This window comes from Sycon ciliatum, chromosome 6 (genome assembly GCF_964019385.1).
Source record: "Sycon ciliatum chromosome 6, ocSycCili1.1, whole genome shotgun sequence".
Taxonomy (NCBI): domain Eukaryota; kingdom Metazoa; phylum Porifera; class Calcarea; order Leucosolenida; family Sycettidae; genus Sycon; species Sycon ciliatum.
In genome coordinates, this window is record NC_088648.1 from 812,452 (window position 1) to 824,900 (window position 12,449).

Genomic DNA, 12,449 nt, shown 5'->3' on the forward strand with positions numbered 1-12,449 from the left:
TATATCGCTGTACATCGATCAGCATGAACTCGGGTGCGTAGCCGCTATGACTGCACAAACTCTGGTCTCCGCAGCCGTCGCCATTTCTCAAAAATGGTGGTCGACGCTTTTTGAATTTCAGGGCTCACCACGACCATACATTACAACATAATAACAAGATCTCTCTGGTGGTGGTGCACTAGCACTGGTACATGGTGGTGAACACTCAGCAGGAAATCACTACACAATGGCTTGAGAGCGAAGGAAAGACTTCTTGAAGCAAAACAAATTTTGAACACGCGATCTTGCACGAGCGCGCCCCACGCAAAGTGATGCCCTGGGAAACACGACAAGCGGGCAGGTGACGCGACTTTTGTTTGTATCCTTGTTACTTGTATTAATTGTAACTAAGTGTAACTATGACTATGAGCAAGAGTACATACACGTTTATGGACTCTTGCTATGAGTTTTCAGGCAACGTGACGTCGGCACTTCGACAGCTACATGTATATTGTGCGTTTAGGATGCTGCTTTTACGTGTGAAGCAGAGTGGCGCAGCGGAAGCGTGCTGGGCCCATAACCCAGAGGTCGATGGATCGAAACCATCCTCTGCTACCTCTTTTCTTTTTTTCTTTTTTTCTTCTCCACGTTTTGACCAGTGAATGTGGGTTGATGAGCTTGATCGTACGGAACCATACCATGCATGAAAGCAGAAGTACATGTGCCTGGGTCAGGTCCTGCCGAGGTCAAGTCCTGCCTAGGCAACGACTGCTAGATATTTGGAGCGATTATGCTGGTTACAATGCTAGCAGTTTTTTTGTTTTTGTTTTTTTGTTTTTGTTTTTTTTTGCTGATAGACTTAGTGCTACAGAATGGAAATCCTTGCAGTGGGAAATAATCACTCTTTGCCAGTGCATGGAAGCGAACAAGTATCTGCTGAATCTTGAAATCCGCATCGATATACTGCAGAACCACTGCACGTGACTCTCCCAGGGGGGGGGGGGGGGGGGGGCGGGGGAGTTTCATCAAAGATGACAGCAGCATACGTTGCCCCCAGTATCTGGTTCTTTAGTTCATCTACATGTACCTCCTTGCCGAGCAGGAATGGAATCAGCTGAGCCATGTGAGTGCTATATATTAGACGTCCGTAACCACTCTCCGGGAGAGGGCGCAGATAATTCACCTTACTGAGCCACATTCCAGCCTTTAGGAAAGTCGCAACAACGTTGGTTCGCCGAACAACATCTTCCGACACAGGTTGTGACTAACCGCTTCCCGCCAGGTCGGACGTGCTTTCACTTGCAAACTTGTTCCATGGAGCAGTTATTGCCTGTTGGTGAAGTTTCGCTTTTTCGTTCTCGCCTTTCCTTGCACATGTCGCTGGTCATTTGCATGCGCTTTCACATTGGCATGCGCTTTCACATTCGCATGCGCTTTAACAGCTAATGGTGAAATATGATCTTATAATCACAGTACTGCAACAAAGGTAAATGACCGGTATTGGTATGATAATGGTGACTGATTTAGTATAGTGAGTACAGTACTCAAATAGTGGAAAGTTTGGTGGTGGGAAACGTAGTGGAAAGTTAGGTGGTGAGAAACGTAGTGGAAAGTTAGGTGGTGAGAAACGTAGTGGAAAGTTAGGTGGTGAGAAATGTAGAGGAAGGTTAGGTGGTGAGAAACGTAGTGGAAAGTTAGGTGGTGAGAAATGTAGTGGAAAGTTAGGTGACGAGAAATGTAGTGGAAAGTTAGGTGACGAGAAATGTAGTGGAAAGTTCGGTGGTGAGAAATGTAGGGGAAAGTTAGGTGGTGAGAAAGGTAGTGAAAAGTTAGGTGGTGAGAACTGTAGTGAAACGTTAGGTGATGAGAAATGTAGTGGACCGTTAGGTGGTGAGAAATGTAGTGGAAAGTTAGGTGGTGAGAAATGTAGTGGAAAGTTAGGCGGTGAGAAATGTAGTGGAAAGTTAGATGGTGAGAAATGTAGTGGAAAGTTAGGTGGTGAGAAATGAAGTGGAAAGTTAGATGGTGAGAAATGTAGTGGAAAATTACGTGGTGAGAAATATAGTGGAAGGTTAGGTGGTGAGACCTGTAGTGAAAAGTTAGGTGGTGAGAAATTTAGTGGAACGTTGGGTGGTGAGAAATGTAGTGGAAAGTATGGTGGTGAGAAACGTAGTGAAACGTTAGGTGGTGAGAAATGTAGTGGAAAGTTAGGTGGTGAAAAATGTAGTGGAAAGTTAGGTGGTCAGAAATGCAGTGGAAAGTTAGGTGGTGAGAAATGTAGTGGAATGTTAGGTGGTGAGAAATGTAGTGGAAAGTTAGGTGGTGTGAAATGTAGTGGACAGTTAGATGGTGAGAAATGTAGTGGAAGGTTAGGTGGTGAGAAATGTAGTGAAATGTTAGGTGGTGAGAAATGTAGTGGAAAGTTAGATGGCGAGAAACGGAGTGTAAAGTTAGGTGGTGAGAACTGTAGTGAAATGTTAGGTGGTGAGAAATGTACTTGTAGTGGAAAATTGGGTGGTGAGAAATGTAGTGGAAAGTTAGGTGGTGAGAAATGTAGTGGAATGTTAGGTGGTGAGAAATGTAGAACGGTAGTGGAAAGTTCGGTGGTGAGAAATGTAGTGGAACGTTAGGTGGTGAGAAATGTAGTGGAAAGTGAGGTGGTGAGAAAAGTAGTGGAAAGTTCGGTGGTGAGAAATGTAGGGGAAAGTTTGGTGGTGAGAAAAGTAGTGGAAAGTTCGGTGGTGAGAAATGTAGGGGAAAGTTTGGTGGTGAGAAATGTCCACCATGACCAAACGTTGTGGGTAGTGGTGTAGGATTTGTGGGAGATGAAGCGGCTAAAGTATTCCACACACAGAAAATTCTATAATATTCACACAAGTTTACAAGAGATAGGAGGAGGAAGATGAAATGCGAGTCAGCTTTTCTACTGTAACCACGGTTATAAAATAACGTGTGGATCCAAAAGTTGCACTTTGCTGGCAACGTAGGAAGGGAGAGACAATAGCACAACCTTAGACACAGGCGAGTAGAAGATGGGGGTATATGTACTTGGACTGGCAGCTCCATGCAATACCCTCACGTGACTGGCAGCTCCATGCAATACCCTCACGTGACTGGCAGCTACATGCAATACCCTCACGTGACTGGCAGCTACATGCAATACCCTCACGTGACTGGCAGCTCCATGCAATACCGTCACGTGACTGGCAGCTCCATGCAATACCGTCACGTGACTGGCAGCTCCATGCAATACCCTCACGTGACTGGCAGCTCCATGCAATACCCTCACGTGACTGGCAACTGCATGCAATACCGTCACGTGACTGGCAGCTCCATGCAATACCGTCACGTGACTGGCAGCTCCATGCAATACCCTCACGTGACTGGCAACTGCATGCAATACCGTCACGTGACTGGCAGCTCCATGCAATACCCTCACGTGACTGGCAACTGCATGCAATACCGTCACGTGACTGGCAACTGCATGCAATACCCTCACGTGACTGGCAACTGCATGCAATACCGTCACGTGACTGGCAGCTCCATGCAATACCCTCACGTACATGTACATCGGTTGTACTTGTAGTACAGTAACACTGTATTTGCGCCAGAAGGAATGCTGTACAGCATTGGAAGGAATGCTGTACAGCATTGGAAGGAATGCTGTACAGCATTGGAAGGAATGCTGTACAGCATTGGAAGGAATGCTGTACAGCATTGGAAGGAATGCTAAGGGGAATTGTTTCCTATCAGCATTCCTCTTACAATAATTGTGATCTAGGGTGAGACGCGCAAACTACAGTAGAAGGCGCTGAAATATTCTTCACTTCAAAGTCTACTCACAAAACGTATTACGCATACTGATGGGGCAAGGGCCAATTTCACACCAATTTCACACCAACGGACAACTGTCCATTGATGGAATTGAGATGCTTCGGACCTCTTGTCCCACCAACAATTGGCTTCACAAATATAAAAATACTGTTTGTTAAACACAAAATAGGACAAAGTCGTCTTTACACACTTAAGGCTTGGGTCACACCTAAATACAGCTGAGGGATTGCGACAAAAAAATGGGACATAAGACGGAACAGGTTTGCGACAACAAGAAACGACATCAAACAAGAAGACTCCCTACAGCAGAGGCGACTCTGATTTATATGGCCAAGAAGTCCTTATCAGTGACTTGTGCTAGTGATAGAATCCAGCATGATTATCTAAAAAAATCTAAAATAATAGGATATGCGAGACACATTAAGAATAGACAGGAAGAGGTCGAGTAGAACAGCTATAGGCGTAATTGTTTCATTAGAATACATACCTCGACAGTGAGACATACTGAACAGAGAACACTTTTGTTATTGTGGGCTAGCGATCAGTGGCAAGTAACCAGCTATTATAAATGTTATCAATGTATCTACTAATGTTTCATTACACTGATTTCTTGTAAGGGCTAGATGTGTGAACATAGATAAGGGGCAGTGCATTAATCAGGTTGTGTACGTTGTGACTAAGCTGCTGTTCATCAGCTTTCCAGGAGGCCATGATGTAGAAGAGTAAGCTGTTTTGGAATTCTTGTCGGTGGTGACGCTAGATGCAAACTGTTTATCTTGCTGTGTATGCTGTGTCTACTACTCGGGATAATGCTAGTGGTAAAGGTGATGCTGCTGTTTCTCAGGCGTGGGATGCTGCCATTTTGGTGTCAGTGGCAGTGAAATCGGCTGCTACTGTGGTGGTTGCTGTGGACAGACTTGCTGCTGTGGTGATTGGCTACGTGGTGGTGTGCTAGTGGTGTCCCGCACTGTTTCTATGGTGATAATGGGGCCTCGCACTGTTGCTATGGTGATATTGAAGGTGCTGGGTGCTGCTGCATGGGTGGCGGTGCCAGGGGCTGTTGGGTGCTTCAGTTGCCATGGTGATGCCGTTGGCAGGTGCAGCGTCTCTGGTACTGTTGACGTGTTGTGCAAGTACGTGGAACTGCTGATTCCGTAGTGGTGGTGGTGCTGGGCGATACTGCTGGGGTAGTCGCGGTGCTGGGCGATACTGCAGATGTGATGGCGATCCTGGGTTCTGCCTGTGGTGCTGTGGTGGAGGTGCAGGGTGCCGCTCCGGTTGTGGTGGTGCCGGTTCTGGCTGATTCTGCTGGGGTAGTGGCGGTGCTGGGCGATACTGCTAATGTGATAGCGATCCTGGGTTCTGCTGACGCTGCTGTGGTGAAGGTGCTGGGTGCCACCCCCGTAGTGGCGGAGGTGCTGGCCGCTGCTGCTGGGGTAGTGGCGGTGCTTGCCGCTGCTGCTGGGGTGGTGGCGGTGCTGGCCGCTGCTGCTGGGGTGGTGGCGGTGCTGGGTTCTGCTGGTGCTGCTGTGGTGAAGGTGCTGGTTGCCACTCCCGTAGTGGTGGAGGTGCTTGCCGCTGCTGCTGGGGTAGTGGCGGTGCTTGCCGCTGCTGCTCGGGTAGTGGCGGTGCTGGCCGCTGCTGCTGGGGTAGTGGCGATCCTGTGTTCTGCTGGTGCTGCTGTGGTGAAGGTGCTGGTTGCCACTCCTGTAGTGGCGGAGGTGCTTGCCGCTGCTGCTGGGGTAGTGGCGGTGCTGGCCGCTGCTGCTGGGGTAGTGGCGATCCTGGGTTCTGCTGGTGCTGCTGTGGTGAAGGTGCTGGATGCCACTCCCGTAGTGGCGGAGGTGCTTGCCGATGGTGCTGGGGTAGTGGCGGTGCTTGCCGCTGCTGCTGGGGTAGTGGCGGTGCTGGCCGCTGCTGCTGGGGTAGTGGTGATCCTGGGTTCTGCTGGTGCTGCTGTGGTGAAGGTGCTGGTTGCCACTCCCGTAGTGGCGGAGGTGCTTGCCGCTGCGGCTGGGGTAGTGGCGGTGCTTGCCGCTGTTGCTGGGGAAGTGGCGATCCTGGGTTCTGCTGGTGCTGCTGTGGTGAAGGTGCTGGTTGCCACTCCCGTAGTGGCGGAGGTGCTGGCCGCTGCTGCTGGGGTAGTGGCGGTGCTTGCCGCTGCTGCTGGGGTAGTGGCGGTGCTGGCCGCTGCTGCTGGGGTAGTGGCGGTGCTGGCCGCTGCTGCTGGGGTAGTGGCGATCCTGGGTTCTGCTGGTGCTGCTGTGGTGAAGGTGCTGGTTGCCACTCCCGTAGTGGCGGAGGTGCTTGCCGCTGGTGCTGGGGTAGTGGCGGTGCTTGCCGCTGCTGCTGGGGTATTGGCGATTCTGGGTTCTGCCGGTGCTGCTGTGGTGAAGGTGCTGGTTGCCACTCCCGTTGTGGCGGAGGTGCTTGCCGCTGCTGCTGGGGTAGTGGCGGTGCTGGCCGCTGCTGCTGGGGTAGTGGCGATCCTGGGTTCTGCTGGTGCTGCTGTGGTGAAGGTGCTGGTTGCCACTCCCGTAGTGGCGGAGGTGCTTGCCGCTGGTGCTGGGGTAGTGGCGGTGCTTGCCGCTGCTGCTGGGGTAGTGGCGATGCTGGCCGCTGCTGCTGGGGTAGTGGCGATCCTGGGTTCTGCCGGTGCTGCTGTGGTGAAGGCGCTGGTTGCCACTCCCGTAGTGGCGGAGGTGTTTGCCGCTGCTGCTGGGGTAGTGGCGGTGCTGGCCGCTGCTGCTGGGGTAGTGGCGATCCTGGGTTCTGCTGGTGCTGCTGTGGTGAAGGTGCTGGTTGCCGATCCCGTAGTGGCGGAGGTGCTTGCCGCTGCTGCTGGGGTTGTGGCGGTGCTTGCCGCTGCTGCTGGGGTAGTGGCGGTGCTGGCCGCTGCTGCTGGGGTAGTGGCGATCCTGGGTTCTGCTGGTGCTGCTGTGGTGAAGGTGCTGGTTTTTTTTTTTTTTTTTTTTTTTTTTTTTTTTTGAAGGTTTACCAAAATTTTTTTTTTTTTTTTTTTTGACAGTGAGGAAAATGTTATCAACTCCAAAGCACGAAAAAGGCCAAAAACTAAACCAAGAACATATGCAATAACATGTTATTTATAAAGACAGGACAAGTGAATAATTAGTCAGTCCATTGTTCATGATGATCTCCGACGGTTACGTCGGCAAGCGAGCCTCCGCCACTGCCAAAGCAGCGTGGGCTCCGCAGGAGGGTGCAAATTTCAAACCAAAATTTAAACGCCTACAACCGCGAATGCACATGATACAGGATTTCAGAAGGCTGAAGGAAATCCTGCATCTAACAAATGCCATAACATGAGAGTAATGCTCACCCCTCTTCTCCGCCAACAGATGAGCAATTCGTTTGTACAGTGCTGTTGATGCTGGACCCATTCCGCCACTGGCTGACATGACCGCCGGAACAAAGGAGGCTTGCTCAACCTGCCTCACCCGCTCCTCATAGTGCCTTCTCTTTTCTTTTTCATGTCGCTGATACACAATAGTATGTGGTGCAGATCGATTTGAGCGTGAGTGAGGATTAAAAACCCGTATATCAATAAGTGTACGCTCAAAACGACTGCCCCACAAACCATTGGCAACGACATCCAACCGGGCACGGTCTTCCACATTTGCGGTCCGGTAGCGAAGACGCTCCCCCGTCAGCGGTTGCAGCAAGGGCTCGATGGACACACTGGTGCACACCTCGTCCAGCAGCCGGGCCGTGACGTCCCGAATACCATTGTGTCTAATGGAGGGAAACCCTCCATAGGGGCACGACAGGGAATGCGCGACAGTTGCCTCTTGGCCGCAAGAGCAGTGTGACGGTACCCTGGCCGGTGTCCATCCGTAACGGAGGCAGAGTCCGTCCCAAAACTCTCCCTTTGTTAAATTAAAATGATATTTCTTAAGTGGACGGCACGTCAGCCAGCTCGACGACCCTTTCTCCTTCGCGACGTCTATGACATGTCGTAGCGACTCCGACGCACTGCCCGATATCGCGTCGAATTCCAGTTTCTGATGACGTCGAGAAGATGCCTTGGCGTCTCTCTTGGCCGATCTGATTAACACTACCGAGTCACCGATGGAGCCATCCCCTGACAAGATTCTCCGAGACAAAAGGTTGGTCATCCGAACCGACGAGTCGTATTGTTGGCATAGGGACACAGGGTTAATCAAACCGAGCCCACCCAGACGACACGGCAAAGCCATAAGCCGTCGGAGGGTGTCGCCTGGGGGTGCACGGCAAGTTAAGGCGGGAATCAGTTCAGACTTCACAATGTCCTCCAGCGGTTGGAACATGGGTTCGGGTACCTTCATGGTACGACAGAGGAACGCCCATCTACCCCTGAGGCCCGTCACATACGCAGAATACGCAGCCTGCGGCTGGGTTTGTGCAAATACTGCTAGCTTCTTCAGTTCCCCCATCCATTCGTCCACCTTTGTTTTGATATAGCTTTGAAGAAAGCTGTCCCTTCCGATTGCTGCGCCAAGATATCGTGATCCCTCGTCCGTTATCATTACACCAGTGTCTCGAAACAATTCAGTCGCCTCCTGGTAACACCTTTCCTTGACGACAAGGACCGATTTCTTTGGGTTTACGTAATATCCATATGCCGGTCCTCTCTTGTCCATTATGTCCCACCATAGACGGAGTCTGCGAAGACGAGCAGCAGCGGATGAATCGTCCGCGAACCATGACTGCACCGCACCCGCCTCATCCGCCAAACGTATCAAGGGCATTATTCCCAACGCGTACATGTACATTGCTCCCGTAGTGGCGGAGGTGCTTGCCGCTGGTGCTGGGGTAGTGGCAGTGCTTGCCGCTGCTGCTGGGGTAGTGGCGATTCTGGGTTCTGCCGGTGCTGCTGTGGTGAAGGTGCTGGTTGCCACTCCCGTTGTGGCGGAGGTGCTTGCCGCTGCTGCTGGGGTAGTGGCGGTGCTGGCCGCTGCTGCTGGGGTAGTGGTGATCCTGGGTTCTGCTGGTGCTGCTGTGGTGAAGGTGCTGGTTGCCACTCCCGTAGTGGCGGTGGTGCTTGCCGCTGGTGCTGGGGTAGTGGTGATGCTTGCCGCTGCAGCTGGGGTAGTGGCGGTGCTGGCCGCTGCTGCTGGGGTAGTGGCGATCCTGGGTTCTGCTGGTGCTGCTGTGGTGAAGGTGCTGGTTGCCACTCCCGTAGTGGCGTGGGTGCTTGCCGCTGGTGCTGGGGTAGTGGCGGTGCTTGCCGCTGCTGCTGGGGTAGTGGCGATCCTGGGTTCTGCTGGTGCTGCTGTGGTGAAGGTGCTGGTTGCCACTCCCGTAGTGGCGGAGGCGCTTGCCGCTGGTGCTGGGGTAGTGGCGGTGCTTGCCGCTGCTGCTGGGGTAGTGGCGATGCTGGCCGCTGCTGCTGGGGTAGTGGCGATCCTGGGTTCTTCCGGTGCTGCTGTGGTGAAGGTGCTGGTTGCCACTCCCGTAGTGGCGGAGGTGCTTGCCGCTGCGGCTGGGGTAGTGGCGGTGCTTGCCGCTGCTGCTGGGCAATTGGCGATCCTGGGTTCTGCTGGTGCTGCTGTGGTGAAGGTGCTGGTTGCCACTCCCGTAGTGGCGGAGGTGCTTGCCGCTGCTGCTGGCGTAGTGGCGGTGCTTGCCGCTGCTGCTGGGGTAGTGGCGGTGCTGGGCGATACTGCTTATGTGATGGCGATCCTGGGTTCTGCTGGTGCTGCTGTGGTGAAGGTGCGGTGTGCCACTCCCATGGTGGTGAAGGTGCTGGGTGCCACTCCTGTGGTGGTGAAGGTGCTGGGTGCCAACCCCGTGGTGGTGATAGAGATACTGGGTGCCTCTCCCGTGGTGGTGACGGTGCTGGGTGCCAACCCCGTGGTGGTGGAGATGCTGGGTGCCACTCCCGTGGTGGTGACGGTGCTAGGTCCTGCTTCTGTGATTTCGGTGCTGATTCTTTGATGTTAGCAAAAGATGCTGCATCTGCTTCAGAAGCACCTTCGATGCCTGGTAATGGCTGCTCTATGTCTGATACATTCTTAGCATGCCATGAAGGAGAACAGCCAGGCTTTGGAGACTTGAAATATATGCCTCCTGGGTGACATCTCTTATGGCGCCTCAAGTGTGAAGTTCGAGCGAAGGCCTGACCACAGCCTTGATGATCGCATGTAAAGGGGAGTTCCCCTGTGTGCTGGCGCAAGTGCATATTGAGGTATTCGTTACACGTGTACGTTTTGCCACATCCCTCCCAAAGGCAACGGCATTCAGCGGGGTCTTGCTTCTTCCTGCTTCTGTATGATCCTTCTTTCAGGTGTTGCTTCCAGATGTGAAGTCGAAGTTCTCGGCCAGCTGTGCAGAGCTGATCACAAGCGCTACCTGCACCGTTGGGCACACGCCACTGGCACATCTGGTTTGTTGAAGCTGGTTGGGGTACCACGCGATCCCGATTTTGACTATCATCGGCCTCTTCCGGCATCACAGCATCAGCAGTAGCGTTCGTCGCCATCATTCCTTCTACGAAACCAACGGTAGTAGAACTCCCTCCAACCTTCGGCATACGAGGAAAAAGTACTCTTACAGGGCACAGCTCTTGGTCTGCTCACAAGTACGTTATGGTCGGCAGCAATCTGCAAGGACTAACTCGATCGTAGTGAATGGTTTACCAGATATGGAGAATGGTCGTCTTGGTATTCTGGACAAAGTAGGCACTCTTAAACAGTGCACGACGAATACAGTCAACCAGTGTTTCCTAAAGTCGAAAACGAACGTAGAAGTCTAGGGAACAGTACAACTAAACCTCCTTTGTGAAATTGACAACAATTGTACCTAGTGGTGAACTATGCTTTAACTATGCTTTTGTATTTCAAAAAGTGTGAGTTGCCGGTAATGGTATGAATGTGGTGATGGATCTGGTAGTGAGTATAGTGGTCTACTAGGGCAGAGGCTAGGTGGTGAGAATAGATCGTGACCGTTTGGGTAGAAGTGCATGATTGTGTGAGAGATAAAGTTGTTACAGTGCAATCAACACACGCTTTTAAGAAAACTCTCCATTTTGCATGCACGTAGTTTTGCGAAGTACGAGGGAAAATGGGAGGAACCCGTGATGCGACACAGCTTACAGGCGTATTCACGGAACTCAAACATCTGATGGATCACAAAGTGTCAATGGGAACATAAAAGGTAGCAATGTAGGAATGGGAGGATAATAGCGCTTAGTCACTGGTGAGAAATAGATACGTGTACGAGCATGGAGTGTAACTTCATAGCATCCCCTCTAATATAACGGTGGTATTAAATAATAAACTCAAGCTCTCGGGCTTCGATGCAACACCACTCACACAGAAACAAACAAATTCCAAAACAAGAAGGTATCATGACCACACTGCTACATACACGCCATCTTGTGAACAAAGATGCAAGTTTATGCATGAATAAATTGTCACGCATAATTCCTCACCCTCAAACAAAAGCTCAAATATTATAAGTCGGCGAGCTTTCTAGATATACTCTACAGCCATCTTTGTCACCACTGTGACGTCACTATACTGTGTAGCGTGTAGTCACTTTTCTTTTAGCGCCACTTATTCTGTGTATCTCGCTTTCTCCTTGTGATTCACTTAGCCGGTAGAGTTCATAATTATCACCTCCGTTCTAAACTATTTCATTCGTGTTGATTTGTCACACATGAGTTCGTGAGTGTACACACATTGCGCCCATAGCCGTTTAAGCCGGGGTTCAAACCCTGCTTCTATCAAGTTATATACGAAACAAGGCTTGTCATTAGCAACGTCTAGCCTTTATGGAGTGTGCCTGGTGCAGTGTTGTGTTCGTGCTGGTGTCTGCAAGCTTCCTCTGGTCTCGTCTGGTCTCGTCTGGTCTCGTCTGGTCTCGTCTGGTCTCGTCTGGTCTCGTCTGGTCTCGTCTGGTCTCGTCTGGTCTCGTCTGGTCTCGTCTGGTCTCGTCTGGTCTCGTCTGGTCTCGTCTGGTCTCGTCTGGTCTCGTCTGGTCTCGTCTGGTCTCGTCTGGTCTCGTCTGGTCTCGTCTGGTCTCGTCTGGTCTCGTCTGGTCTCGTCTGGTCTCATCTCGGCTCGTCTCGTCTCGTTCCGTCTCGTCTCGTCTCGTCTCGTCTCGTCTCGTCTCGTCTCGGCTCGTCTCGTCTCGTCTCGTCTCGTCTCGTCTCGTCTCGTCTCGTCTGGCCTCGTCTCGTCTCGTCTCGTCTCGTTTGGTCTCGTCTCGTCTCGTCTCGTCTCGTCTCGTTTGGCCACAAGAACATCTACTACTAGCCATGACCATGGGAAACACGACAAGCGCAGATAGGTGACACACCACGTGTGTTTGTCACCACTTGCCCGGGTCAAGTCTTACCCCGTAGCCCTTAGCGGATAATTCTCGATAACTTGGCAGATTCCGTTCGAACAGCAGTGAAATTGGCAGAGCCATACACACCTTATGACAGGTAGGATTTTTTTTTACTGAATACCACAGTACCATCAGATGCTGCACAGCGGGGGCGGTGGCATATTGGATGGAAGTGGGGGCGGGGCAAAAGTAACTCCTCCGCCCAAAGGTCTCGGAATCATCGTTACTCCTGTGCGCCGATACATAGGAGAAAAGAAACATGTGCATCCAAGAGGGAAGCACCGGCTTTGCAAATAATAATG

General features: G+C 51.7%; 2 protein-coding genes and 1 non-coding gene across 3 annotated transcripts; 1 reads left to right on the forward strand and 2 right to left on the reverse strand.

The window, feature by feature from the left end:
* The first annotated feature begins 522 nt into the window (after positions 1 to 522).
* Positions 523 to 594, forward strand: Trnam-cau (transfer RNA methionine (anticodon CAU)). Its single transcript has one exon. It is a non-coding gene; the product is annotated as a tRNA-Met (tRNA).
* Positions 595 to 5,053: 4,459 nt separating this feature from the next.
* Positions 5,054 to 6,771, reverse strand: LOC135818779 (uncharacterized; the record flags this gene model as incomplete). The annotated part of the gene is made up of 1 exon (XM_065332028.1): positions 5,054 to 6,771. A coding segment is annotated over one exon (1,620 nt), but the record flags the coding sequence as incomplete, so codon positions are not given.
* Positions 6,772 to 8,560: 1,789 nt separating this feature from the next.
* On the reverse strand, positions 8,561 to 10,602 carry LOC135819001 (uncharacterized). The gene has a single exon (XM_065332153.1). It carries the CDS (start codon positions 10,343 to 10,345, stop codon positions 8,561 to 8,563), a length of 1,785 nt encoding a protein of 594 aa, XP_065188225.1. The 5' UTR covers positions 10,346 to 10,602.
* Positions 10,603 to 12,449: the final 1,847 nt, after the last annotated feature.

What these genes read in the sequence shown, in the direction of transcription:
- LOC135819001 (XM_065332153.1), bottom strand. Translation starts at nt 10,345, where the DNA reads ATGCCGAAGGTTGGAGGGAGTTCTACTACCGTTGGTTTCGTAGAAGGA.